This window comes from Gossypium arboreum, chromosome 11 (assembly GCF_025698485.1).
Source record: "Gossypium arboreum isolate Shixiya-1 chromosome 11, ASM2569848v2, whole genome shotgun sequence".
NCBI classification, from domain to species: domain Eukaryota; kingdom Viridiplantae; phylum Streptophyta; class Magnoliopsida; order Malvales; family Malvaceae; genus Gossypium; species Gossypium arboreum.
Window position 1 is genome coordinate 11,389,586 of NC_069080.1, and position 27,664 is coordinate 11,417,249.

General features: G+C 34.5%; 3 protein-coding genes, 1 long non-coding RNA gene and 1 other non-coding gene across 8 annotated transcripts; 3 read left to right on the forward strand and 2 right to left on the reverse strand.

The window, feature by feature from the left end:
• Positions 1–1,738: 1,738 nt before the first annotated feature.
• LOC108472422 (uncharacterized) lies at positions 1,739–2,935 on the reverse strand. Its single transcript, XR_008274007.1, has 2 exons — positions 2,671–2,935; positions 1,739–2,055 (listed from the first exon to the last, which is right to left on the reverse strand). It is a non-coding gene; the product is annotated as an uncharacterized LOC108472422 (long non-coding RNA).
• On the forward strand, positions 1,979–3,747 carry LOC108472417 (transcription factor MYB108-like). Its single transcript, XM_017773930.2, has 3 exons — positions 1,979–2,557; positions 2,658–2,787; positions 2,870–3,747. Exons 1-3 carry the CDS (start codon positions 2,398–2,400, stop codon positions 3,459–3,461), a joined length of 882 nt encoding a protein of 293 aa, XP_017629419.1. The 5' UTR covers positions 1,979–2,397; the 3' UTR covers positions 3,462–3,747.
• Positions 3,748–10,438: 6,691 nt separating this feature from the next.
• LOC108472370 (probable pectinesterase/pectinesterase inhibitor 32) lies at positions 10,439–11,331 on the forward strand. Its single transcript, XM_017773852.1, has 3 exons — positions 10,439–10,769; positions 10,875–10,945; positions 11,011–11,331. The coding sequence occupies exons 1-3, from the start codon at positions 10,439–10,441 to the stop codon at positions 11,329–11,331; spliced, it is 723 nt and encodes a 240-aa protein (XP_017629341.1).
• Positions 11,332–12,084: 753 nt separating this feature from the next.
• LOC108472418 (uncharacterized) lies at positions 12,085–15,490 on the reverse strand. 4 transcript variants are annotated; one of them, XM_017773932.2, is made up of 4 exons: positions 14,962–15,490; positions 13,763–14,494; positions 12,453–12,585; positions 12,085–12,316 (listed from the first exon to the last, which is right to left on the reverse strand). In XM_017773932.2, exons 2-4 carry the CDS (start codon positions 14,322–14,324, stop codon positions 12,256–12,258), a joined length of 756 nt encoding a protein of 251 aa, XP_017629421.1. In that variant the 5' UTR covers positions 14,325–14,494; positions 14,962–15,490; the 3' UTR covers positions 12,085–12,255. The 4 variants fall into 4 exon arrangements, with proteins under 4 accessions (XP_017629421.1, XP_052877055.1, XP_017629420.1 ...); XM_053021095.1 differs by having other exon boundaries at positions 14,917–15,490; XM_017773931.2 differs by having other exon boundaries at positions 14,872–15,490.
• An 11,605-nt stretch (positions 15,491–27,095) lies between these two features.
• Positions 27,096–27,202, forward strand: LOC128284783 (small nucleolar RNA R71). The gene has a single exon (XR_008275205.1). It is a non-coding gene; the product is annotated as a small nucleolar RNA R71 (small nucleolar RNA).
• The last annotated feature ends 462 nt before the right edge of the window (positions 27,203–27,664 follow it).

The window sequence follows — 27,664 nt, forward strand, 5'->3', positions numbered from 1 at the left end:
TGATAGAATTTATAGTAATTTATAAAAGCGATTTTAATATTACGGGTAAGAAAAATTGCAATTGTTAATCCGGGGGTTCTTCCATCTTCCTCTTCATTTAAAAACTGCAAAAGGCTTAGGCTGGGGAGCAGATAACTGATTAGATACTGATAATTTTATATGAAATGGTAGGGCAATTCATGAATATTATAGTCAATAGCACCCTTATCTGAATTTACAAAATCATCCTTCTTCTGCTGATAATGACGAGGCAAGCTTAATTCAGGATTTTCAGTACAGGGAAGAGGGAGACTCCCTGTTAAAGTAGGAGTAGTTGGTGATTTGTGTTATCATGTATCAGATGTTGAACCACACTAATTACGACCAATATCTCATGATGGTATGATAACACCTTCAAAGTTCAAACTACTTTACGTGTGAAGAATTGAGAAAAGTTACTGTAGATTTGGAATGGTTGAACGAAAATGATGGGTGGCAAAAACTAGAAGAACCAACCCCATCATCCATTTATCAACGTAATTTGTGGGTTTTTTTTGGGGGGTCAAAAACAATATTTCATTTTCAGTTTCAGTTTGAAAATGATACTTGCATGTATAAAACTTGATAATTTAAGAGAAAATTGTGGGGTTTTTTTTGTTTTTTCTGTCAGCACACCATTTGCAGGAAAAAAAAGTATACATTTTGCACCAATCTGGCTGATCCGTTTCAGCTTTCAGTTTATCAGTGGAAAACAGTTTATACAAGTCACAATCCTTTACCAGCTACCAATTTGACTTCCCTTTGCTCTATCACCCTAAAATTCTTCCTACTACCCTAGCTCACCTAACTCATTTTTGTTTTAGGATTACTGGTTACAGAAGCAAACAAAATTTCGTTTGCAAGGCCTTTTGTCATATAAGTAGGATACAAAATCCTGTGTGTTTCAATTTCCGAAGAGGCTGATCAATTGACACTTAGTTTGCTTAGTAAGAAAAAAAGAAAAAAAAAATGAAAAGATTGTAATTTGAGATAGAAAAAAGAATAAAAATAATTTCTTTTTCATTCAATGCTCGATTAAGTTGATAAAGAAAGAAGAGAAAAAAGAAAGAAAATGGATGCAATTATTCTTCCAACACACCGTTTAATAGTTAATACCCATGCTATGTTAAGTTTCATGTTTATGGAATCAACAACGGCATTCCCAATCCACGCAAGTCTCAATCAGACTGTTTCTTTTATCCTGTTAAGCACTTGGGTTGAGAAAAGGAGAGTAAAACTCTAGCTTAATTCAATTGGAAGAGGATGGATGTTTGAAATGTGAGATGTTACTACTCCAGTACGGAGTTGTCAAACAAATAAAGATGAGGTGCATTGTCGTCTTAACTGTGGCAGAAACAGACTTCCCACTCCACGTTGCAAAGGCCTGCTATTCTTCTCACCAATCCCAGTCTGCTCCTTCTGGCATCCATGGAGTTAACCACGTTAATAACTTGGATATTGTCACTCTCAACCATTACTTTGCGTTGGCCTCAATCCCCTGTAAATCTTTGCCCATCATATATTTTTTCATTTAATATTAATTATTATTTAAAATAAATTTATTTTAATATATGTTACTAATCAATATAAATATAATATTAGGATAAATTTATTTTATATTCAATATAAATATAATTTTTAATATTTTTATATATAATAATTTTAATATAATATCGCTAATAATTATTTTTACGATTAAATTTAAACACATATCGAGTGATTTGTCCCTAAAATAATTAATTTCACTACTTCCTTTATTTTTAATTTTTCATTCAATTCAACCGTTAAACTAAACAGACCAAATAGAATTAGACGTGATTGCAGTAATACTTGGCCCTTCAAAAAGGTGTAAGCAAAGTCGTCTCATCATCTCACATGTTGCAAACCATATCAGAAGAAAACAATAGACATATGCGTAATAATAAACAAAGACAACTTGTCCCTATAAGAAGACCCTTTTTCTTTTTATCTATTTGCCATTAGACTGTCTCTTTGGTCTTCACAATTCATACTCGTATGATTTGTCCAATTGTGCTCCTGAAACAGATATGAAAAGTCAGACGGTCAAATGCCAAAATAAAAAATAATAAAAAATCACAAATGGGTCCAATAAAATAGTAGTATTCTGCTATTAACTTAATCAGTTTGATTACTATGATTAATCTCGTGGATCGTCAAACATGACCTTTTTTCTTGTTTTTTAGGAGAAAAAAAATTATTGTTTAGTTTCAGTCTAAACCCATGTTGGCCGCAGTCTATATAATCATCCTCCTATCTAATATACTCGTAAGCTATCTTCATCACAAATTCATTTCTCAAATCAGCTTAGAGGTTTATCCTTGCCTCTCCGACTGTAATTAACCTGTTTTAAGTTGAGAAATGGATGTTTACAAGAGAGGTTTCATATCTGAAACTTCAAGAAATGAAGAAGAGATGGAGCTAAGGAAAGGTCCATGGACTGAAGAAGAGGACTCCATGCTTAAGGCGCATGTCAATATCCACGGCGAAGGTCGCTGGAACGCTGTTGCTCGCTTATCAGGTTAATATATATAGCGTAGTTTCTTTCCCTGGTTATTGAAACAAATTTGGTTTTAGCTTTTATTCGTAATTTCTCAGAGTATGAAATGAAATGTGCGCAGGATTGAGAAGAACCGGAAAAAGCTGCAGATTGAGATGGCTGAACTATATGCGACCAGAAATCAAACGAGGAAACATCAGCCTCGAAGAGCAGCTATTGATTCTTGAACTCCATTCTCGCTGGGGCAACAGGTTTTTTGCTGGCTTTCCTCCTTTCTGCAATTCAATAAACATAAGAATGATCTTAGGCTAATCTTCTTTTGAAACTGTGAAGGTGGTCGAAAATTGCACAACACTTGCCTGGAAGAACAGACAATGAAATAAAGAATTATTGGAGAACAAGAGTCCAGAAGCAGGCCAAGCAGCTTAACTGTGACGTTAATAGCAAACAATTCAAGGACGCCATGCGTTACGTTTGGATCCCCCGTTTAGTTGAACGGATCCGTGCTTCATCCGAGTCTCCCTCGAGTCAACCTTCTACCACCACCAAAACCACCTACAATGATTGTATCAGCAACATAAGCAGCAGTCAAATGAGCTACGCAAATGCGAGTGGGTCGGTCCAGGTTGACCCAAGTCTTCTGCCCGAATTATCAGGCACGTCATCAGACTCCCTTGACACCCAAGTCTCTTCCGTTTCGGACCTGACCGATTGTTACAATCCACAGAGCCTTTCAAACTACTTACACAAGGGGTTAGGTTTGGAAAAGGAGGGAGCGGCCACATGGGGCAGAGATGAAGAATTCCAGGCGACAGAGGAGCATAGCAATGGTTTGTTGGTTGGTGGTGGGGAGTCATCGATGGACACTGTGTGGAATGAAGAGAATGTTTGGTTTTTACAGCAGCAGCTTCATGATGGGATCTAACCACATGAATTCGCTAGCGTGACACTTCCACTTTTTCTATTTTAAACCATTGTCCCCATACTGTTATACGATGATGGAGAATGTGAAAAACACAAGTTTCGACTAACATCGCCAAATGCGACTGCTTTTAGAATGTAAATGATTCACGCAACATTGTCAGGGTTTATATGTAGCATTAATTATTAGTGTGCTCTGAAGAAATATCCTTTGCCCTGCTCAAATATACTCTGTTTTTTCTTTTTATCATTAATCGAGCATTCATAGTTTAATTTTTATTGAAAACAAATTTTACTAGTGTTACGCAATTTGTCAATGGAAAATATCTTAAGATATGATGGTAGTATTTGTAAATACGTATATTATTATATATTTAAAAATAAATTAAAAAATTAGATAAAAACACTCTTAAAATAACAATAATAGTATTTGAGTAATATGGCAGTTTAATTTTTTCGAAAAAGAGTACTAAATAATCTAATTGCTATTATAGGCAGATGAATTGGAATTAGTTGTATGAAAACTTGAAAAAATCTTTAGAAACTTGATAATAATTAAAGAAGAGAATTGCATAGGTGGTGGCACTTACACCACAACTTTGTGGAATATCCTGGAAGTACAATACATATATATCATGTATATATGCTTGTTTTCTTGTTTTGTCTCTATTGTAATATACCAAAGCAAATGCATGGTTTGACAGTTTGGGTGAGAATGTGGGATGAAAACTCTCCCTCCCCAACATTGTCTGTGGAGACACATCCCATGGATCCTTCTTTTCTTTTGGCACATTTTCTTAATGTTTATCCAAGCAAAGAATTAGATCTCGTGACTGTTGCTGCAACTTGGAGATTCTAGAAGAGGCACCTTTATCATTGGTTTGTTTAATTTAAAATTGGAATAAAAAAGAAGAGGGGCCTAAATATTCCTGTGCTGTGCTGCCTTCCTCAGAAGGGAAAAAAGGGTTCATTTTGCATCGGATTTTCAACGGTAGCCGTAGGGTTCCAAGCACTAACTGCCGAAACCGTTGAAATCATGTCCAATTCCAAAAGTCTAACCAGTCACCCCCATTGAATCAGTAGTCAACTCTAACTCCCATCAATGCCACCCTGCCATGGAATCTATTCTTCCCAGTTTCATCCAAGTTCTCATTCAAATTTATATATTTAGACTCATTCCACGTTGGAAACAATCACACATTCTCCACGCAATGAGTCATTGCATGATGGAAAATTAAGTAACTAAATATGAAGAGAATGGCAAGTTGAGAAATACTTTTTATCGGACAACAAAAACTCTTCAATGCATACACTAAACGAGCTGATTATTCCAAGCCAAAATTTAAACAGTAGGCAGGCACCCATTGGTGCTAGGCTTGACTCTTGTAGCCTTCCCCCTAATTATAGGGTGAGATAATTATTAATCATATTGAAAATTGAAGGGAAAGCCAAGGCCTTGGTCTTTTTTCCCCAGATGCAGCAGCCAATTGTTTTATAAGTTGCTTCCTTCCAAGTAAACGTTTTAGTGGAGTTTAGAAATTAAATTGTGGGCTGAAAATGATTCTCTCTTTCTATCACGATGCTGTCACTGCTTACCTCAGCCTGCTGCCCGCCTTTTTGTTTTGGAGATAAATGTCATATTTTATACCCATAATTTTTTTAAACGTTAGAATGTGATAATTGAATTATCAATTTATATATTATATAATACTTATATTTTCCTAAAATATCTAATATGATATATAAATTATAAATTTGTGTATTATTGTGGTATCTAAAGTTAGCATTGTTAGTAAATACTAAACTAACTAATTAAAATTCAACAATGTAAAAACTTTTTTTTCTAAAATTATCAATTCCACATGAATAATATATTATTATATGAAAAATTAAATAAAACAAAAGATTAACCTATATTAAATTTTAAAAATAACTAAACTTAGACCTTTTAAAGTTAAACTATGTTGTTTATGTTTAGTTATTTCTTAAATTTAATTTAATTTTAATTCCATTTCTTTTGTTTTATTTAACTTCTCATATAATGTTATATTATCCATATGAAATTAATGATTTGAGAAATCAATTCATGTGTCGAATTTTCATTTAGTAAAAGTGGTAACTCTAAGGACAATAATAATACATAGATTAATAGTTCGAGACACTACATTAAACATTTTCACATTTTATAAGAATATAAATACCAAATAATATATAAAATAATAATTTAAATATAACATTAGGCATTTTCAAAGTACATATATCACATTGAAGATTTTATGAAAGTCTAGACATCAAAACTTAAGCACCAAATGGAATATTTTCAAAGTGCAAATAACATTATCTTAGTATATTTTTGTTATCGGCCCGTTCGCATTTGGGCGATTATTGAGACTGAGCCCATTAATCTGCCCATCAAAACGCCAGCCTTTAAAGCTTGGAACATCAGGCCTGACCCTGCTCATTCTCGACTCCGTTATATCACTGACTCACTTCACCAGCAATAAACTCCACTTATATAACCAATTGATATTGTGGCATCTTACTACTCATCTGATATTAACACGGATTAAATATTTACTTCATATTAATATTATTATCATTAACACGTCTAAGATCCATTCTTTAATTTTGAAAATTAAACTAATTTTGATTACTAATAATAATTAAAAGTTTTTAATAAAACATTAACATGTAGCCGTAGGGACAAGCAAATTAAGGTCCCATGGTGGTTAAGAAAGTTCATATTTAATTTTAAGACTTTCAAAATATTTTTATTTACTTTATTTAAAACATTAATTATTTCATTAATAAAATGTGGTTAATTTATAATATATAAAAATCACATACCGTCAGTTTCAAAAAGAAAAGTTACATGCTGTCAAATGTCAACGTAAGCTCATATAGAGATTGCCTCTAGCTAAACGAGGAACAAGTGAATTCTAATCTAGTTATGATCAAGGGTTAGATAAAGGCTGTGTTTCTTCTTTCGGGGGTCTTTGTTTATATTTCAGCTTCTTTTTTCTGTTAAAAACACATACATGCTGTAAATAAGCGAACATAAATATATCAGCTACCATCTGATCTGAAATTAATTAATTTTTGTTTCCAGGTTCCTTGTTATAAAATACAAGAATGTCCTACACTTAATTCTTTACTCAGAGTAATGCAGAAAGGAGAAAAAGGAAAAATACCAAGAAAGTAAACACCATACGTAGGGCTGGGTTGTCAAGGCCATATGCAAGGGCGATGAGCTATTTTCCAAGTGTACGCATCCTCCTCCTTGCCCGTGGGCATCCAAATGCAGCCTTGGTGTCTCACATCATGGTTACTGTCTTCAATCTCTACCTTGTTCGACAAAAGATCATGATTTTGACATCTGATCATAAGCGCCTTCACTAACAAAATTAAAGAAGCCATGCTTTCCTCAATTGCGTCCTGCGCACTATCAACCAATGTCATTTCTAATTAGCTTCTCGGCCACTCCCCTAATATAAAATCCTTATCTCCTTAACTGCTGATTTGAATTTGGCCAACGATATTAGTGCAAGCAAATCCGAATTTGTTCCCAAAAGGAAAAGACTGTGAATCAAATAATTTGGTTGGCTGGTAAGAACTGGAGTTGGTAAACTGTTTATGTACTGCTTTGCTTTGTTTAAAATTATAATATAGAGCTACTTTTTCATTAACAAATTGTAAGTTGGACGTCAGGTATATTCATGCAGTTGGTGCCAAGGGTTCTGATCTGATCACGTAATTTACATTAGTCAATTAGCGTTGGACGACTACCTCACACAACTTTTTGTAGTTTGAAGATATATGTACAGGTGGAATCAAAATTTATCTCATCCATCAATATAAATGTATGGTTCGCCTACTCACAAAATTACCCTACATAAATTAATATGAGTCCCATGCAAGATAATTAACATCATAATAAATAATTTTAATATTTTTCGTGCTTCAATAGTTACACAATAATTTCAGACGTGATTGAAATTAACTGAAACAAGTAAATGTAATTAATTTAGACCAAAAATTTTTAATACAGAAAGAAATATTAATTATTTCGATTTAACACTAAAATAATACACACTAATTAATAATACTAAAATCGATGTGAAACCTACCACCATGGCCATAAAATCATATCATCATGGGTATATGATCATAGATTTTTGTCATTCTTGTTACGAAATAAAAGAGCTAGTTGTTTGATAAGTTAACGAAATGATATAGTCACTTAGCGAATGTCTACCAACAATATCCTCTCTCTTTTTTCATGAAAAACCATCAGGGTTTTGTAGGTTTTTTTTTTTTCCATATATATGAAATAAAAAAATTTATTTAGTAAAATAGATTGATTGAAACTATTTAGCATCATGGTTGAAATCAGCACCTGAAGTATCCGACTTCAAAATTAGAATATGGTATATAAATTTTTTGGTGCTCAAATGAAACATGACACCCACAAAAGAAATTGATTTTGAACTCAAAATTTAATAAAAAATTTAATTCTATTCCTGACTCGAATTTAAATTAATTAATTTTTTTATTCTACTCTTAATAAGAGTATTTTTGAAAATACTTCAAGTTAGGGCACAGAGATTGGGTCAGAACACATTAGATTCAAGTTTTTTTTGGCCAGTTCAATAATTTAGCTCAAATGACTAATTGCATCAGGTAACTTATTATCCAATCAAGCTATATGTCTAAATTAAATAATGAAATCAAAGTTTAGATCTCCTTCAATAAATAGTCCAACAAAATTAATTTTTCTAATTTTTTTTATCATTAGAGAAGGGATGATTAGATGAAAATTTTAAGCAAGTAAATTTTGGCTTTTTAAACAACTTTTAAATTTAGAGATTATAATAGAAGAATATATTTAGTGACCATATATATCTCTAATTTCTAAATCGCTGGCAATCATGAGCACTCCTAGGGCAAAAAAAGAAGAAGAAGAAAGGAGCTGCATGCATAATTGCTGTTTGGAATCATGCACGTAAATGAATGAAACGTAGTCATTCCCATTAATTGGTGCTTGAAGTAATCAACTACCCTAATGTAATTGGGACCAGTGGAGTATGGGAAGATGAAGCAAGTTGATGATGGGTTATGAGCTTCGAAGTGTCGGGCACCCAACCCCTAGGAGGCTATATATTCCGCCAAGCGATCTAATCGACGGTGTCCTTCCAACGGTGAACTACGGAGGCACAATGCTTTGAAGTAGATATTTTGATGATCATTATACTCAACCCATCTCTCCCACATATCCGCAACAACAAACATGCACTACTTTCCTCTTCCTAAGTAATTAAATAATTAATGGACCGGGTTTAGATTGAATATATTAGTTCTCTACGTACCAAGTTTATCTAGTTTGGATCACTCAATTATATTTTTATGTTTTAAATTAATAAAATAGAGTTCGAATCAAATTAATTTTTTCATTAAATAGATTAATCTAATCCTTTTACTATTAAAAGAGATTAATATTTATTATTTAAAAATGAGCAGTTTAAATTTAAATAAAATATTTTATTTATAAAATCATAAAAACTTTAAGAATATTAATAATTAAATAATAAATGATATATTTTAAAAATAATAAAGGTTAACTCTACAGATTGATTTCTTTTTAGTGCTGATCTTAGTTTATATATTGATGCCTAATATAAAGATCTCCTTTTCATATCATGTTACTTTGGACAGTAGGTAGCCTCATTTTCAAGTACACTTCTTACATGAAAACATATCCACTAAGCCAACCCTTACATTAATGCCGCCTGTTGTCCGTCCATATAAAGATATCAGAATAGCCAGGTCTGGCCTCACATACATATATAGAGGTTAAAATATGTTGTTAGTCCCTGTATTTTGATAAAATTTGAGATTTAGTCCTTCTGCTTAAAAAGTTAAAAATTAATTCCTACTTTTTTTTATTTAAAAATTTCAGTCTAGTAATTAATATAACAAGTATTTTCTATTAAAATTTGACAATTTAGAATTTGATTAGGTTGCCCTCATATAATGTGGCATATGGTTGATAAAAAATAAGCATATTAAATTGACAAAAACTACCAACGAAGATAATGATTGGACTAAGATTTTTAAATTGAAAAAGTAGGAGAATTGAACTTTTAATGTTTAAAGTATAGGGACCAAATCTCAAATTCTATATAAGTACAGGGACTAACAACAATTTTTAACCATGCATATATATATATATATATATATATATATATATGCATGCTTGTGTGCGAGCGATGATCAGCTTAAAAAATGGGTTTATGTTAAACACATCCAGAGGATGCCAAAACATTGAAAAAACTTGTATTGTAAGTAAATTCTGAACTTTTAGTCATTTTATTGAATAAGTTCTCCTTTTAAATCCTTTTGACTGTTCTACTCTCTGTTAATCCTTGCACAAGAACTATATGGAATAAACAAATACACAACCACAGGTCTATAAATGAAGCTTTTAACTTCTGTCTCTCAATCCGATCAGTTTTTAGATGAGAAATAATTCAGCTTTGGATTAAAATTCATCCACTGCTTTTATCATTTTGTATTTGTTCTACATTATGGTACGAAAGAAACCGACATTTTGGAAAATTATAAAAAAAAAAGAACAAATATGGATATTCCAACCTTACATTTTGAAGGTTTGAATTGCTATTTCCAGGAAGGATTCTCCATGCAGAAGTAGCAATATTAATAATGGTAAATGATATTGACATGAAACTGAACAAACAATTACAGAAAAATGTCATCATAAATAGAAATTTGTATGCCTTTTGGCCTGATTGCGGGAACAAAGTTCTTAAAATTTTGTTTTCTATCCCCCGGCACCCCCAAAAAAAAGAACTTATGTAAGAAGTGTCTTTATAATTACACTTGCACATATGCCTGGTTTGGTTAATTAAAAGGGATTTCTTTGCTTTGTTATTTCAAAAATCTTCTTCCTGCACTTGAGTAAAGATGATAACGGCAAGGAAGCATATCATGTTTATAGCTATCTTGGCAGTATGGTGGGAAGGCCAGGGTCAGTTGGCTCCACTCTTCGACATGATCATAGCACAGGATGGATCAGGAGATATCACTACTATCACCCAAGGAATATCATCAGCTCCGAGCTTCGGTTCAAGCCGGTTCAGGATAAAATTATGTGCAGGTATTTACAATGAGAACATTGTCATTAACAAGGAGAAGACCGATCTGACAATCATTGGGGAAGGGATGGAAAGAGGTATTATCACAGGCAGCAGGAGTTATGGTGATGGCATGAAAATATTCGAGACTGCAACAGTTGGTAAGTTAAAAAATCTTTATAGTTTTAGATAGAAGATAATTAATTATATAAGTTTGGGTTTAATTTTTTGTTTTACTGCTCTTTCTTGAATCATCAAAATGACAGAGATAAATGGTGATGGCTTTGTTGCTTCTGGTATAACTTTCCAGATTACTGCTGGCCTTGAAAAAAAGCAGGCAGTGGCATTGCTAACTAAAGCCAGTACCTGGCTTTTTACAAGTGTAGAATAATCGGGTTCCAGGATACACTTAATGCCGAAAGAGGGTACCAGTTTTTCAGGGAGTGCGAGATTTATGGGATGGTGGATTTCATTTTCGGTGATGCAGCTGCCGTGTTCCACGGGTGCTACATATCCACTCGGAAGCCACTCGCTGGGCAATCAAACACCGTGATGGGCCAAGGACGAGAAGTTTCCGTGGGACAAGGTGGGCTTCGTGATCCGCATCTGCATAATTGGTGCAACTTCGGAACCTACTTGGGAAGGCCTTGGAGAGATTGCGCTAGGACCATTGTGATGCAGAGTTACTTGGACGACTGTATTGATCCACGAGGATGGTTGTAATTCGATGGCAGAGGCTCCGACTTGGATTTATCCTATGCCGAATATGATAACAGAGGTCCAGGTTCAGCCACATATGGTAGAGTGAAGTGGAAAGGATACAGGGTCATCCACTCCCTGGAAGCTTATCAATTTAGAGTCAGGGAATTTATTTATGGTGACTGGTGGATTCCAGCAATTGGAGTTGTGATTTTATAGACTGCTCGGGTCCTCTCAGACGGCCACGAATTTCGATATGTCTAGCTCTGGCCTTTCTACTCCTTTTCAGCATTCTGACTATACTACCAATTTAGCTTCAAACAGGTTTGTAATATTCTCCAATTTTAACCTAAAAGTAACACTCCTTAAAGCAGCTTATCTGTTGTGATTTTCCTTTTTATTCCATTAAAATTGATTCTTCCTTCCTCACTGGGAAGAACCATTTAGTTTCTTTTTATTCGTTTGATATTTGAACTAAGTTATATTTTGTTATATGTCCTTGAGCCATATTGTATTCTATATACGAAAAAATAAATAATATGATTTTAATTTCCTTATACGGTGCCCTCTAGGCATCCTTTGAAAAAATAAGGTATGGAGCGAATGAAACACTCATTTGAATCAACCACATTCTAATAATGGCTTGTTAAACCCCCTTGGCTTATCCATATTTTAGGAAATTAGGATTTTATATTGTCACTTTTTGCAGGAATATCGCAGTTTTGAAAGGATCAAATAATGAAATTTTTTCCCAACAAATTACATTTCTAACTAAACTTGTACTGTACAATAACTGGAGTGCTTGGCATTCAACAGCTCAGATATACAGAAATCAGCAAAGCCAGGTATCTCATCAAAATTTGTTTACATAAAGATCAAGAAGATCAATAGTACATGACATGCAAAATACCACAATGACTGGCATCTTCACCCATTTTCTTCGCATCATCAGTCAACTTTCCTAGTTTCTCCTCCAAGAACTGAACTGGAACCCTGCTGCTCTAACAGGCTGCATTGTCAACATGTACTCAGAAAAACCATTCATTGCATTTTATGGTCACCATGAACAAAAATGGGCATCTCTTGAACTCATGTATTGTTGGGAATGAATTTTTCAATCCAAAAATGACGAGAGGAATTTGTACCTAGGAGGATCATGGTCATGTTTTTCAGTTGTAGGAAAGGTTTTGTAAAATTGAACAGAAATCAAGCCTTCACCAACCGCTGGTGCAGGAGATCCCTGTAACATCACAGTTGTGCCGCGTCTATAACATATACCTGCAAGCAATGTCTGACATGTCAGAAACTCCTTCAAATAGTAGATGTTAAAGATTGTGAACCTCAAATTTTCCAACAAAGGAGGGACTGGTACATAAATGGATAACTGGAGAGCACTTCTAACATACATTAAATGCTTATCACATTCCATATGATGAAACAAGCTTCAGGTTCAATTTCTATCATGAAAGGTTTATGACAAGAGCTAGAAGAGTTACTTCAGAAATTATACTTTGTCTAGGAATCAAATTGTCAAGCTTAACGATAATGGCTTAAAGAATTAGTGACATGACCAAAAATGATACATGGAGGACCCAAAGAATGCCCAAAGCACAAAAGCTGATTAGGATCTTTATAAGCTGATAGAGATCTCTCAAAATTAAGCAAGATGATGAATCGAGTGATGTCAACTCACTGACCTGTTCTTTTCCACTGTCTACCTGGGAAAATATTAACGCTCCAGCTCACTGCTCAAGAGTTCTCTAAATTTGAAAAGAAATTTTCATTTTTCTACAGAAAACTTCATATAGCATTCCAAAAATAATCTGTTTACAACACTCTCCGCAATGTAAGGCTTTTCATTCTGGACAAACAATTTAATAGAGAGTTGATGTAGCTCTTTTCCATTTTTCTTTTCATATTGAAGGCTTATCCAACATAAGAAGTTAGAATTTGAAATGTGCAAATACATTAAGTTAAAACTTCCTACTAGAGATGATTAACTTTACAATACTTTTGGAGGAGTTGAAATTGTTCCATGTCAAGGCACAATAAATTGATGCAGTTGAAACAGAGAAAGCTCGTCAACAAAGTTTAAGCTTCAAATACATGTAATTATACTGCCTAAGTTTTATTCAGCACGCTAATCTTTCTGAAAGAGTTGGAACTTGATAAATTGACTAAGTCTGTGATTGCCAAACTAACATGCTTCACCTCTGAGACTGACTTCAATCATACTTGGTTGCTCATGAAAGCTTATACTAGTAGATAGTACATTTTAATTACTATTACTAAGGGCTAGTTTTTCATTGTTTTTGGAAAGTGCTGTGAAGATGTGCTTGTGAAAAGTGCTTTTGAAAAACTTGGTTTAAAATATAGGAGCCAAAGATTTATTCTTGTTAGGAAGAGAATAATTTTTATCTAGGTTCTTAACTGGAACTCAAAAGATATCAAATACCTTGAAAGAGTATGACAAGGCAAAGGATAACTGTGATGACCATAGCAAAAAGGCTACTGCTTGATGATGGCGCAGCATTTGCAGCCTTCATCTTCTTCATTGCTTTAATTCGTTTAATCCTAGCACGTTTTCTCATGGAAAGTTCAGCTATCTCCCTCACCAACTGCTGGTCAGCAGCATCCAACAAAGGAGCTTTCGGTGGCCGTGGAGGCTTGGGAGGCTTCCTAGAGTTTTTCTTCTTACAATTATCCTCTGCAAAGTTCTTCTCCACAAGCGCCATGAGATCATGATTATCTTCCCCTTCTGAACTCTTGTCCACCCAGAATTCCATATTCTCACCCTCAACTGAGCCAAACCTTGAGGAACTACTACAAGAGTTTACGCCATATTTGCCCTTGCCAACGCTGTCAAATCTCAAAAGATTACTCCAAACTCTACTAAAATTTTTATTTGTTTGCAAATTTGATGAACCATGACCTTTGGTTCTTTCATCTTCACTGATTGTTCCACCACTTTCAAGATCTACTTCAATACTTGTTTCTTTTAAATATGAGTGATCCATTCAAAGAAATCTTCAGTGCCTCTGAAACCTTAAGGTACCTATATTACTGCTAAACTACTTCAGTCCTTGCCTACATGAATTAATCTTTCACTTCAAATGAAAACAAAATCCAACTAAAGTTTGACACTTTTGATCAAAGCATAGCCTCGACTTTGAGCAAGCAAACGATCCTGAGTTTGTTAATGAAAAATCACATATTAGTTGTAGAAAATATAGGGAAATAGACGGTCAATAGAAATGTTTAACTTGGAGAACAAAAGGAAGGAAATTTTAAGAGTGGAATAACAAAACGTCATAACCCGAGACCCAATGGAACAGACCAAAAGGGAAAATTAGTCGAATAAGTGAATTTTCACTTCCCCAGAAAAACAATTAAACTTGATTTTTTTTTCTTTTAATGGACAACAATCAGCTCCCAACCACTACCTTATATATAATTTATAATGCAGTTCCACAATTGTGAATAATAAAGAGGCAGAATAATAGAAACCGGAATAAACCCCGCAATTTTACATTTATATATTCAAAAAAAAGAAAAGCAGATAACCTTTGAAATTGAAAGCCAGAAGACAGGGGGAAACTACACCCTGACCTTGACAAACACTTGAAGGTGAGACATAGCTATGTGGGAATGTACCTCAACTAAAACCAAAACGAGCCCAATTAGATGTCTACCAGGAATCTCATATCTTTGAAGATTTCGCCAAACTTTTTATCTTCAAACCGGAGCTGGTGACCATCTCAGCAAGCGCATGTTATTCAATTTAATTTTATCCTTTGAAAAAAAAAATGCCCTTTTTAATAATTTTTGTGGGTTTAAAATTTAAAACTTGGAAAGGTTTTTAATTGTTTATTAACAGAGTAAAGCACTAAAAACTAAAAACAGGAAAACAAAAGGTGATTTTCAAAAGTAGATGTTGGTGGAGTTGGAAATGTCAAGTTCTCCGAGGATGGTTACGGGATGTTGCCGGTTGATCACAAGACGTGTACTAGTCCAGAATATTCAAATATTTTTTAGGAAAGAGGAAACAAAAGTTGATTAGATTAGATGAGAAGGAATATTGGGTTATTAGGAGTCTTAGTTTTTGAGAATCCTATGCTTTTTCTTTGACTAAAGCTAGATCAAAATTTCAACCCAGACTTATTTAAACAGCTTTATTTCATTTGATGATTCATTTTATCTTATCCACTAATGGAGGATAATTGCTATACGCCAATTCAAACCGGCATTGCTTATTTAGAACCAAAAAACAAAGTGCGCATTGCAACTAACGAAGGTTCCACTGACAGTCCACATGTCACAACCACCTTTTGTGTTTAATTGATATTATCAAAGGGGAGACATTTGTTTTGAATTGGATAACAGAGCTCTTCTCCATGTTTGTTTTAATTAAAAGCATTAAAGCAATTAAACACAACCGCTCTGTGGTCACCGTCGTTTCTCCATTCATTAATCAAAAGAAGACTGCACGCATATGCATAAACAAGCTACAACCTCCATCGCAGAAACTACAAAGCAAAAGCAAAACCATTCCCTACTGAGCATGCACTGAAATTGATGGGAAGTTTTGATGCATTTTCGTATTTAAATCATATTTTCTAATATATTTAGAGTTTGGAGTTGAAATTTTTACAATAAATGTACAAGATGAAGACCATAATAACTTCCTTGAATTTTTCCAATTGAGAGATGTTAACGTAGATAAAAAAATTCAGCAATTAACATCTGAAAAATGACTCAAAAATGATAAAGAAATGAGCTTAGCAATTTATTAATAATAAGTCCTTTGCATTGTCCTCTATAATTATAGTCTTCGTCAATTTTTTTATTTGTGTAAACTCTTCAGTTTCTTATATCTAATATATCTTTTTATCTAAGTTTGAGTTATTTAATTTTGTTATGTTATTCTAAGTTTTCAATATTGAGGTGGAAGGTAAAACTCTTGACAAATATTAAGGTAAATTTCATACTTGTAAAGTAAGATCTTTTATTTGTTATAGACAATAGTGGCACAATGAATGCTTGGATAAATTAACCTTGATTTGTTGAAAACATATAAAAATTGGCATAAACATTTGAAATCTTTTTTATAAGTTTTGAAGTTATAAGCAGAGGCGAAGCCAGGGGGGCTGGCATGGATCCCGGCCCCCTTAAAATATAAAATTACATTTTAGGCCCTTAAATTTTTTTAAAAATTTTAAATTAGTAATGATAAAATTGCACTTGGCCCCTCCTAAAATTATAAAAATTTGATTTAATTCTTTACAAATTATAAAGATATAAACTATAAAACATTAAAATTTCATCCGGCCCCCCCTAAAAAAATTTTCTGGTTTCACCCTTTGTTATAAGTGATTATAATATCATATGTTATATTTTTAGACTGAAGTTAAACATTTGAAATTTCATATTGCACCATCTTTTACTTATGGATTCATTTGTTAAACTCTTGACTTATTGGACAATCATATTGGATACTCATTTGATGAACATACATTTGTTCATGGATTTATATGCCTAATTGTTGAACGGACATTGCTAGATTCTCTTATGAGGATCTCAATTTTGTGTGGATTCTGACTGAGTAATAACATTGAGTACTAAAATTTAATCGACACCAATAGTTGATCCTCTAACCTCAACATATTCTCTTCCAGGTATTTGTTTTTATTATTTTTAATTAGTTTCTTTCGTTGATTTTTATTTTTAATTTCGGTGTTTCTTATTCCTACTTTCGTTTTCAAAACTCATTCCAAAGCTAAGTGTTAAATATTTGATCTAACATAATACTTGTAATCTTGTAAGTTCCAGTCAACTTCCTTATGGATCAACCTCGGACTTATGAGATTTTATTTCTTGAATATAACATGCACTTGAATTACAGACCTAAAAAGTTCTTATTAGAGGGCTCTTACTAGATACTAACTTCTTCCCTATCTTGAAAATGTATAAGCATTTGCCACAACAAATTTGATATGTTTCATGTTAGGACGTTGCTAACCCTGTCACTAAATACAACAAAAGTCGGTTTGTCAAGCTTCTATGAGTCAACCATATGATATGAGCCAGAACATATACCCCACAAGAAGCTAAGTTAGGCATTTGCATAATGTTGACTGCTAATTGTCTCTACTCCACTACATCCTTTCATCCAACTCCATACTCTTTCTCTAACTTGGCAATTCTTTTTAGATCCCAATGCCATCAAATGTGAAATTTGGTAGTTGAGGAAAATTGAGGAAATATTTTGTTATGGAATCAAGATAAGAAAGTAGAATTATAAGACATGAGGTGCCATTACAAAGTTGCGAAATTGCCAATTCGGTTTTCATTTCTGAATTATCAGTCTAGGATCATTTTTCTTCGGTCATATTTATTTTTATACAACCCTTTGTAGCAACCTTCATTTTCTTTAGAACCTTCAACTATTGCCCATTTGACGTCTAAGTCGATCACTTTCCAAACATTGCCCCTGTCAGACAGGAAGTTTCGTATGTGGCAATCCACACTCATTCACACATTGTGACAGTGGTTTCAATCGTAGCCTCACCCACGTTAACAAACATTTGAGAAAGAACAAGAATTAACAAATTGGAACGAACTTGGAACCTCATCAAATGGTCACTTGATATATATATCTGTATAGTGGACTTATACACATCAATACATTCAACTAGAATTGGGAAGATTTCCTCCATCACATGAATGAACATATATAAATTATATTCATGACGTTGTTAATGATCTCAAAAGCCTTCGAATATGGATAGGTGATAGTAACCTTGGATCTTTTGGAATTTCCCAACACTGCTTGCATTCATCACTCAATAATAACTGGTTTTTGGCATCATTCATGACGTTAATTGTAACAGCTCGGTTTTAGCTAAATCAGAATAGTGATTTTAGAACCACAAATTCGATGTTGTAAAATTATTTTAATATTATTTTTTGTTTTTAAAGCATGTTATTTGATATGTGTCAAAATTTCGTGAGCTAATTTTATCGTTTGAATAGTCAATTTGAGAAAAAGGACTTAATCGCATAAAATGTAAAAGTGCTGTTCTATTAGCTAAAGGTGTCTAATAGCTATATAACTTTAAATTTAAGGTCCTTATATGGTAATTAGACCATTATTATGATATTGGATGATAATGGCATGGCATTTGGTGTAATTAATAAATGTCATTGAGGTTAAATTTGTAATTTGATAATAAAGGTTAATTAAAACATAACAAAATGAATTTTTGTCCATCTTTTTCTCTTGTTGGCCGAATGTTGAGAAAGAAGAAAGGATTGATTGAGTTTTAGGGCTCGAAAAATGCATGGTTAATTTGGTAAGTGTTTTGAGCTCGATTTTTAATGATTTTTACGTTTTTGAGATCGTTGCTTCGTATTCTAGCTAGCCTGTACCTTAAATTTTGAAATTGTTAAAGGTTTAACAAGTTTACATTGTTGAATGCTTGAGTAATTTGATGAATTATGATAGATTATGAAAGTTCGTTTATAGTTAAACTAGTTTTGTAAAGTGATTTTTGACAAAAATGTCAAAAAAGGATTAAATTGTGAAAAGTGTAAATTGAGTGGTTTAAATGAGAAATAAATGAAATATGTGGGCTACTAGGGACACTAGTGAAATTCGGCTATGGTGAAATTGGATTAAATTACTTGAATTTGTATTTTTGTAAAATAAGGACTAATTTGTAAAAGTTGTGAAAGTTTAGGGGTTATTATGCATGTAACACCCCAAACCCGGCCTAGAAGTCTAGATTGAATTTGAAATACTACATTGATCACCGAAGTGATTGTAGGAAAATTTTACAAAACAACTCATCTCAGTGAACCAAAAGTATTTAAATCCATTTAATAATCAGTCAACAAAATTTACAATAAGACTTAATATAAAACCCAAAATAAACATACGCATGAAAACCTAAAACGGAAACTGTACCACAGTATTATAAAGCCTTACAGTTCAAAGTTAACCAAATAACAAAATCATAATGAAAAACAAAACTGATAATTTATTTGTTTGCGAGACTATCCGAGACCTCCGCGTGCTGAGTCCATTAACAGAATCCAAAACTGTACCTGAAAAGGGAAATAGAAGAGGGGGTGAGCTACTCGAGCTCAATGTGAGATCAAACCAGTTAAGCTACAGAGACGATAATAGGGAACTAGAAGCAGTTCAGAAACAGAACATACTTACAGAGTTATTCAGAACCAAAGGGCACGTTCGAAACGGACTAATTATTATCTAGTCTAAGAATTAAAGGGAAGTTTTTAAACTAAGACTAATTATTTAATTGAATTAAAAATACGACAGAGATGAAAGTTGAAAAAAATACTTTTGAAAAACAGATGGAGAAGACAATACCCAAGGAAGAATCCACATAGACTTCACTTATTACTTCTGAATTAGACGATTTATTCACTTGACTTAATCCATAGAAATTCCTGATTTATGTTAATATCTCTCTCGAGACTAAAAACAACTGACTCTAAGTTGATTAACTGAAATCTCTTTCTAATTAAAACCTCTATTGTCGCATTAACTCGATCTATGAATTCTTTTATTAGATTTGAGTCTAATCCGGTAGATTTATGTCGTCCTATCGCTAAGATTGCATGCAACTTCGCTTAATTATGTGGGATCTACTCTTAAAGATGGACTTTTGCTCTACTGAATAAGCACATCAAAACCTGAATTAATATCCAGAAATATTAAAAGAAGGATTAAAACTCACAATTAAGAATAAGAATAAGTATTTATCATATAATTCAAATAGTAATAAGATTTGTCTTAGGCTTCATCTCCCCTAGGTATTTAAGGAGTTTAGTTCATAATGATAGGGGAAAACATCTCAAAATTGGGAAAACAACAAAACATAAAGAAACACAAGAACTTCTAAGGAAATTAAATGGAGCTCTTCAATCTTGAAGTAGATCTTGCTTCTGAGCTGATTCCGATGGCTGTCTTCGAGTATTTCCTGCTTTCTACTCTGCATTCCCTTTTGATTCTCTTCTAGGGTGTTTATATAAACTTTGGAATGCTTCCAAACCCTAAAAATTAGCCTTTTTTTAGTAGAATTAGACTTGGGTTCGACAGGGACACGACCGTGTGCCACACCCGTGTGAAGGTGCTCTAACCGTGTGTAATTCTGAGTTGGTTTTTAGTCGACACGGTCATGACACACGGATGTGTGGCCTACCCATGTGTCACACACAGACGTGTGGATTACCCGTGTGGAATTGCCTAGGCCGTGTGAAACACTGAATTAGGCTCATTTGGCCCATTTTTGGCCCGTTTCTTGCTCTTTTTGCTATCTTAAGCTCTCCTGAGTATAAAACATGAAATCAAAGGATTAAGAGTATTAAATTCATTAAATCTTATGATAAACCTTCCAAAAATATACTAAGCATGGGGTAAAAATATGTATATATATTATGGTTTATCAAATATCCTCACATTTAAGCATTTGCTTCTCCTCAAGCAAAATTCTCAACTCACAATTAAAATTAATTCTTCTTAACTTATAATTTTCATCAATAATGTTTTGAAGTAATCCACAGATAATCATACATTGAGAATTCAACTAAAAGAACATCAAAGTTTCAAACAATCCAAGTTGAGCATTTTAATCATAAAATCATAGGTATCTCCCTTTATTTAAGTAATTACCTTTAATTCCAAATTAACAAGGGTTGACATCCTCACTAAAGATTCACTCAAATCACTCAAAGTGTTTAAGGTCCAATAATTATGCACTCAATAGTCAAACATGAAAAATTATTACCGTAGGCTTGCATGAAAATCAAATCTCCACCACTATAAATGAGATGATACACAAATCAAAAGGTCTTTAACAGGGTTGTAATGGGGCTTGGGTCAAAGGTGTGGATAAAGGCTGAAAAAGAGGGTTAGAATTGAGATTAATTTAATAAATTCCAAACTTAGAAAAATAAAGCTAATTACTGAATTACAAACAAGTGCCCAAACTAATGAAGTAAGCTTTTTCTCAATAATATAACTTTAACTTATCTGAGCTTTTTTTAACAGTATGTAATTATACGTTTTTTTTTAAGAATAAGAACAAGTACAATAATGAAAAGTACATAATAAGAAATAATTCAGTACTGAAATGAAAGAATATAGTTAGGTAACTAATCAAATCAAATCTTGATAAAAAAGGAGTCAATGAAAAGGGAGAAATTATTAACGAATCAAAAAGGGTTAAGTTGTGGGTTATCATTGAAGGGAAAATCAAGAAACAATGGTTAAGGCTCAAAGGGGTTTACTAAGGGTCAAATATGTGGGTAGGCTTTTTATAGAGCAAGTGGGTTAAAACCTAAGTGCCTTTATCATCTCAGTATATCAAATCAAAGGTGTGGTCTTGACATGCATAATCAAAGCAAGTTCTAGAATAACAAGTCAAAGTTGACACATTTAAAACCAATAAAATAAGTGAGCAAGAAAGATATATGCTCTAAAAAGCTCAAAATCTCACGAAAATTATGGGTATTTGATGTCAATCCTATAAATTCAAAACTTCAAGATAATACCTCAATTCAGGGAAACAACCTAGCAATTTTAATTCTCAAAAGTCAACTTATCATGCTTGCTTCTCTAATGTCTTTAAAGTTTAAACAATCAATGCACAATTCCCTATGATTAAATTCAAACATATCAATCAAAACTATAAATCAATCATAATTCACTCTAATTATAATATGAGAAAATTATTTGAGTATAAGTATAATATTAGAAGAGAGGGAGAGAAACGAAACTGCCCTAAATTTTTGGATGAAATCCTTGGAATAGCGAAGGCTAGAATTGTAGATGAGGCCAATGAATGGTATGATTCAGAAGTACTAATAAGAAAATAAACACAACTGTGGAAAAGAATTAATGTCTTACTCAATAATAACCATAAAGATAAATATAGTTCAAAATAAAAAAAACATAAGTCTTCAAAAAAATAAAAGAGAAATAAAATTAAAATTAAAAATAAAAATAGTAATAATAAAATAAATGGACTCAAAGGTCCTCATCATCAGATGCCTCGTGGGTCGACGGCGCTGAAAGAGAGATGTAGAGGTGGTGGCAAATCTATCGAAGAGTGGCATTGATGCTGTCGAACCACTCAAAACACTACTGCTCAAAGCGAGTGAGTCGCTCGGATATATCTGTCAAAGTGGCAGCAGTGAGGCAATGAATTTGTGATGGTGGCGGAGGTGGGTCCTCATGAAAGGGAGGAACATCATCAGTAATGTCCTCTGGATCATCCTGAGCATCAGAGCGGACAAGTCTGTACTGAGGGGGGTCGAATCCACGGCGTCGCTCTATCATCTGTATGTGGATCATACTAGAAATTTCCTGAGGAGACATCTGGCCCACTAATATGAATGTCGAAGACTCCCTAGAGTGTTGAAGAGGCCAAAGTATCGAGCGAGGTGAGTCACGTAGAGGCCGAGAAAGATAGGGGCCTTCTTATGACGTTCAGTTTGATTGCGACAAGCGAGTGCGATGAAATACGCCAAATCAAACACATGTCAAGTAGTCATGCTCTACAGGAAATAAGCGTCATAAGTACTAACCACTCATGTGCTCTCTCTCCGACCTTTCAAAGTGTGAGCTAGTAGGGCGTGAATATACCGTAAGGCCGGAGAGAGGTGCGTCGCCTTCGAGCGACTCGCATCATAATTAGTTATGCCACCCGTGAGCTCAGTCCAACATCGCAAAGGTGAAAATGGATATGTATATGAAGCTAAAGGAAGCCATCGGCACTCATGAACTCTTTTGTGTAAAGTCCCAAAACAACACCGAACTCTGGGACGCTCATGTGTCGCACCATCACGCCAAGGCAAAAGGTGATAGTGCCGGGCTCATCATGGACTAACATGACCTGCTGGATTGAAAATGTGGCACCGAACTCTAAGGTGAGCTCCGAGTAGGTAGGCTTGATGATGGTGAAGAACTTATCCCACAGGGTTATGGTAATAATCGCACGCACATCATCAGCCAAATAGACCTGCTCTAGCGCGGCCCAATCAATGCAACGATCCATACCAAAGGGTCATACGCTGAGAAGCTGATACAAATCCTCCTGGTTGCTCGATGTAAATTAGAGTAAAAGGTGGCAAGTTGCGGCCGAACCGCTCGAAGAGGTTGCGACTGGGCCCTTCCGTTTTTTGAAGCGGGGACGGCAGTTTTCTTGTCTCGAGTGTTTGTCATGATGTACCTGGAAAAGTAAAATATGTCAATATGAGTAACACTAGAATAAATGATATTAATCAAATACATCAAAAAGCTTAGGAGGAGACATGTGCATATGACAAAAGTGTGACTTAAAAGACTCTAGTGATAACAAAAATGGTCAAGATGTAAAATCTAGCCCTATATGCGCTATGACCGAAACATGGAAAAGAAAACTAACAAAATATGATTCTAAACTAGCAATATATGAAAGTAATTAACAACAATAATAGTAAAAAAAAAGGAAAATCCAGTGCACCTAATAATGAAATAAATACTAAAGACAACCCTAATATTATTGGCCACGAACCAAATCTACGAAGCTATCAAAAGAACTATAATGAGGACTAGGAAAAATCAAAGAACAAGAACCCATATGGCAAAATAAGTAATCAAACAGAATTCAATACTGCTCCTATCAAAAGCAGAATAATAATTAATTTTTGACGCAAAAGATTACTAACAAGATCGAATAATTGCACCAAAATTAGAACTAACAACATACTAGGGAAATTTAAGAAAAAAGTGCAGGATAGAAAATAAAAAAAATAAATAAAATGAAATCAAGATATGAAAAGAAAATAAAGAAATAAATAGAATAAGGGGTAAAGGGTAAACCAGCACTGGAATGAGTGGTGGTTAAACGGAGGTGGTGTGGGTGGGTTCAGGTCGTGCGTGGTTGCTGGTTGTTGTTGTGATGGGGCGAGGTCGACGGCTTGGGGATGAAGGGATGGTGGGTGGTTGGTTGGAGAGGAAGAAGAGGAGAGGGGGAAAAAGGGAAAGGAATAGGGGAGAAAAAAAGATAAAGGAGATGGAACAAAGGAAAACAAAAAAGAAGAAGAAAGGGTGGGGCGATGGTGGAACGATAGGGAAATGTAGCCAGAGTAGGGGGCTGCAGCAGTGGCTGGTTGGGAGATTGTGATTAGAAAGAAGACAAAAGTAAAGGAAAAATTAGGTTTTGGAGGGTTAAATGGGACACGGTCGTGTGAGGCCCGTGTTGGGCCACACGGCCGTGTCACACGCTCGGGTGGATCATGGCTAGCCCGTGTTTGTCGTGAAAATTTTATGGCCATTCGTTACACGGCCACAGACACGTCCATGTGTCACCACACGGCTGTATCGTACGGTCGTGTTCTACGTTGTTCTCGTCTCCCACGCTCGTGTGGTCTCCAACACGCTCGTGTGTCAGAACACACGGCCGTGTGCCTCACCCGTGTAGCTTTCTGACTTGTTTAAAATTTGAAACTTTAAGCTCTAAGTTTCACACGGCCTAGGATAAGCCCTTATGTCCAGGTCGTGTACTTCTCAAGGTCATTTCGTACGGCCGTGTGGATTTATCGTAAACTGTGTGCATATCGATTTTTGGAAAATTTCAGCCCTGTTTCCACACGGCTAAGGACACGCCCGTGTGTCCAGGCCGTGTGGGTCAATGTACCTGCATAAAAAATACGAAAAATAGATAAAAATAAGTGGGTTAGTGATGTTAGTGCTTGGGTTACCTCCCGAGAAGCGCTTATTTATAGTCTAAGCTCGACTCACATCATATTTTTACGGTCATAGTAGTTCGAGGAGTTGAAACTCCTCATTTCTACCATCAATCTTATCAAAATAAGGTTTTAGACGAGTACTATTTACCTTAAAAGTGCCGAATTTGGAATGAGTTACCTCGACTGTACCATATAGGAAAACGTTAAGTACTGAGAAAGGTATTGCTCCATTAGGTTCAAAAGTGGCAATACGAGGGTCTGCTTCATCTAACAGTACTTTGTCTCAGACCTTCAGTTGATTCAATTCACCTTTAAGTTTATCAAGACACTGCTTTGATTCATCGTGTATTCTCAGTTTCTTCTTAACTTTTGTTCGCCATTTATCTAGTTCCTCGATTTGTAATCTTCGTTCCTCAAGATTTGTTCGTGACTCCATCATTTTATCCCTAGGGATTTTCTGCACAGAAGTTTGAGCCAAGATGTTATTCTCATGGAAAGAATTCGTAATATCATATCGATCACTAGATAGTCTGACGGAATCACGAACTTGAAGTTAATTGTGTCATCGTCTACACGAAGCATTAGTTCTCTATACCAACATCAATAATAGTTCTAGTAGTTGCTAAAAATGGTTTACCCAGAATTAATGGTACGTCACTGTCCTCATCCATGTCTAAGACAACAAAATCGATTGGAATATAAATTTGTCAAATTTAACAAGCACATCTTCAACAATGCCCTTAGGAACCCTAATAGTTTTATCTGCCAACTGTATACCCATCCTAGTTTGTTTGGGCTTCCTAAGACCTAGCTGCTTAAACATTTTATAGGGCGTGATGTTAATACTCGGCCCTAAGTCGGCCAAAGCATTATTAACAGCTAACCTACCAATTAAATAGGGAATAGTAAAATTCCTTGGATCCTTCAATTTACTAGGTAGTTTATTCTACAAAATGGTCGAGCAAACTGCATTCAACTCTACATGTGACGAATCATATATCTTCCGTTTGTTTGCTAGAAGCTCCTTTAAAAATTTAATCGAATTGGGTATCTACGAAAGAGCTTCAATAAATGGTAAGTTAATATGTAACTTTTTTAAAATGTTAAGAAATTTACCGAATTATTCATTTGTGTGGTCTTCCTTTGTCACGTTAGGGTATGGCACGCGAGGTGTGTATTCTCTGCTTACCGGTTTTTATTTGTTCTGTCTTTCATCCACCTTATCTTGACTTACCACTATTTCTTGCCTTGGTTCTGGTTTAGGCTCAACTAACCCTTCCTCATATTGAACAGTAATCGCATGAAGCTTATCTCTTGGGTTAGCCTCGGTGTTGTTGAGTAAGCTACCTTGTGGTCTTTCTGAAATCAGCTTAGCAAGCTAACCTATTTGAGTTTCGAGATATTGAATTGACGCTTGCTAATTTTTAAGCGATGTTTCGGTGTTTTGGAAATGTGTTTCTGATACCAAGATGAATTTCGTTAGCATATCTTCAAGGTTTGACTTTTTCTCTTACTGGTAAGTTGGCTGAAAGCCTAGAGGGAGTGGTGGTCTCTGATTTCCTTGGCCTCCCCATGAGAAGTTTGGGTGATTTCTCCAACCTGCATTGTAAGTGTTACTATAAGGATTATTTTAAGGTCGAGGATTATTACTCATATAATTTATTTGCTCATTCTCAATGCTAGGGTTGAAGGATGGATAATCTGTGTTTTGCACTCCTCCTTCAATTGAATCACACCTCATCATTGGATGTACCTGAGTAGAACCATACAAACCATCAATATTTTTATTTAAGAATTCTATCTGATTTGATAACATGGTGACTGCATCTAGGTTGAAAACACCGACTGATTTCGTTAGTTTTTTTCTCATGACTTAACACTGATAGTTATTCAGTGACATTTCTTCAATGAATTCATAAGTCTCGTTTGGTGTTTTGTTGTTTAAAGTTCCACTCGCGGCTACATCGATCAGTTGCCTTGTTGAGGGGTTCACACAATTGTAAAAAGTCTGAACCTGTAGCCATAGAGGTAACCCATGGTGAGGTCACCTTCTCAATAAGTCATTGTATCTATCCTATGCATCATAAAGAGTTTCTAAATCCATCTGCACAAAAGAAGAGATATCATTCCTCAATTTAGCCAATGGGAAATATTTAACTAAAAAATTTTTGGTCATTTGTTCCCAAGTAGTGATTGACCCTCGTGATAACGAGTTCAACCACTTTTAGCCTTATTCCTTAATGAAAAGGGAAACAACTGAAGGCGAATGGCATAGTCAGAAACGCCATTAATCTTAAAAGTGTCGCAGAATTCTAAAAGATTTGCTAAATGAGTGTTTGGATCCTCGTCCTGCAAACCATCAAACTGAACAAACTGTTGTATCATTTTAATTGTATTAGGTTTCAGTTCAAAATTATTTGCAGCAATAGCAGGTCTAACTATACTTGATTCAGTTTCTGTTAAATCGGGCTTAGTATAGTCGTACATAGTACGAGGAGTAGGATTTTGGTTCACTGGATTTGCGGCAACCATAGGAGGCAGCGGGCTGTTTTGATTTTTAGCCATCTCCTCGGTGTTATTGGTGTCGTCCTCGTACTCT

Excerpts from the sequence above, each read along its gene's own strand:
- LOC108472370 (XM_017773852.1), top strand. The coding sequence starts at position 10,439 with ATGATAACGGCAAGGAAGCATATCATGTTTATAGCTATCTTGGCAGTA. Across the intron at positions 10,770-10,874 it reads ATTCGAGACTGCAACAGTTG|AGATAAATGGTGATGGCTTT; the intron begins GTAAGTTAAAAA and ends TCAAAATGACAG. Across the intron at positions 10,946-11,010 it reads CTGGCCTTGAAAAAAAGCAG|GATACACTTAATGCCGAAAG; the intron begins GCAGTGGCATTG and ends ATCGGGTTCCAG.
- LOC108472417 (XM_017773930.2), top strand. The coding sequence starts at position 2,398 with ATGGATGTTTACAAGAGAGGTTTCATATCTGAAACTTCAAGAAATGAA. Across the intron at positions 2,558-2,657 it reads CGCTGTTGCTCGCTTATCAG|GATTGAGAAGAACCGGAAAA; the intron begins GTTAATATATAT and ends AAATGTGCGCAG. Across the intron at positions 2,788-2,869 it reads CATTCTCGCTGGGGCAACAG|GTGGTCGAAAATTGCACAAC; the intron begins GTTTTTTGCTGG and ends GAAACTGTGAAG.
- LOC108472418 (XM_017773932.2), bottom strand. The coding sequence starts at position 14,324 with ATGGATCACTCATATTTAAAAGAAACAAGTATTGAAGTAGATCTTGAA. Across the intron at positions 12,586-13,762 it reads CCTTGTCATACTCTTTCAAG|GTATATGTTATAGACGCGGC; the intron begins GTATTTGATATC and ends CATTGCTTGCAG. Across the intron at positions 12,317-12,452 it reads CATGACCATGATCCTCCTAG|CCTGTTAGAGCAGCAGGGTT; the intron begins GTACAAATTCCT and ends TTGACAATGCAG.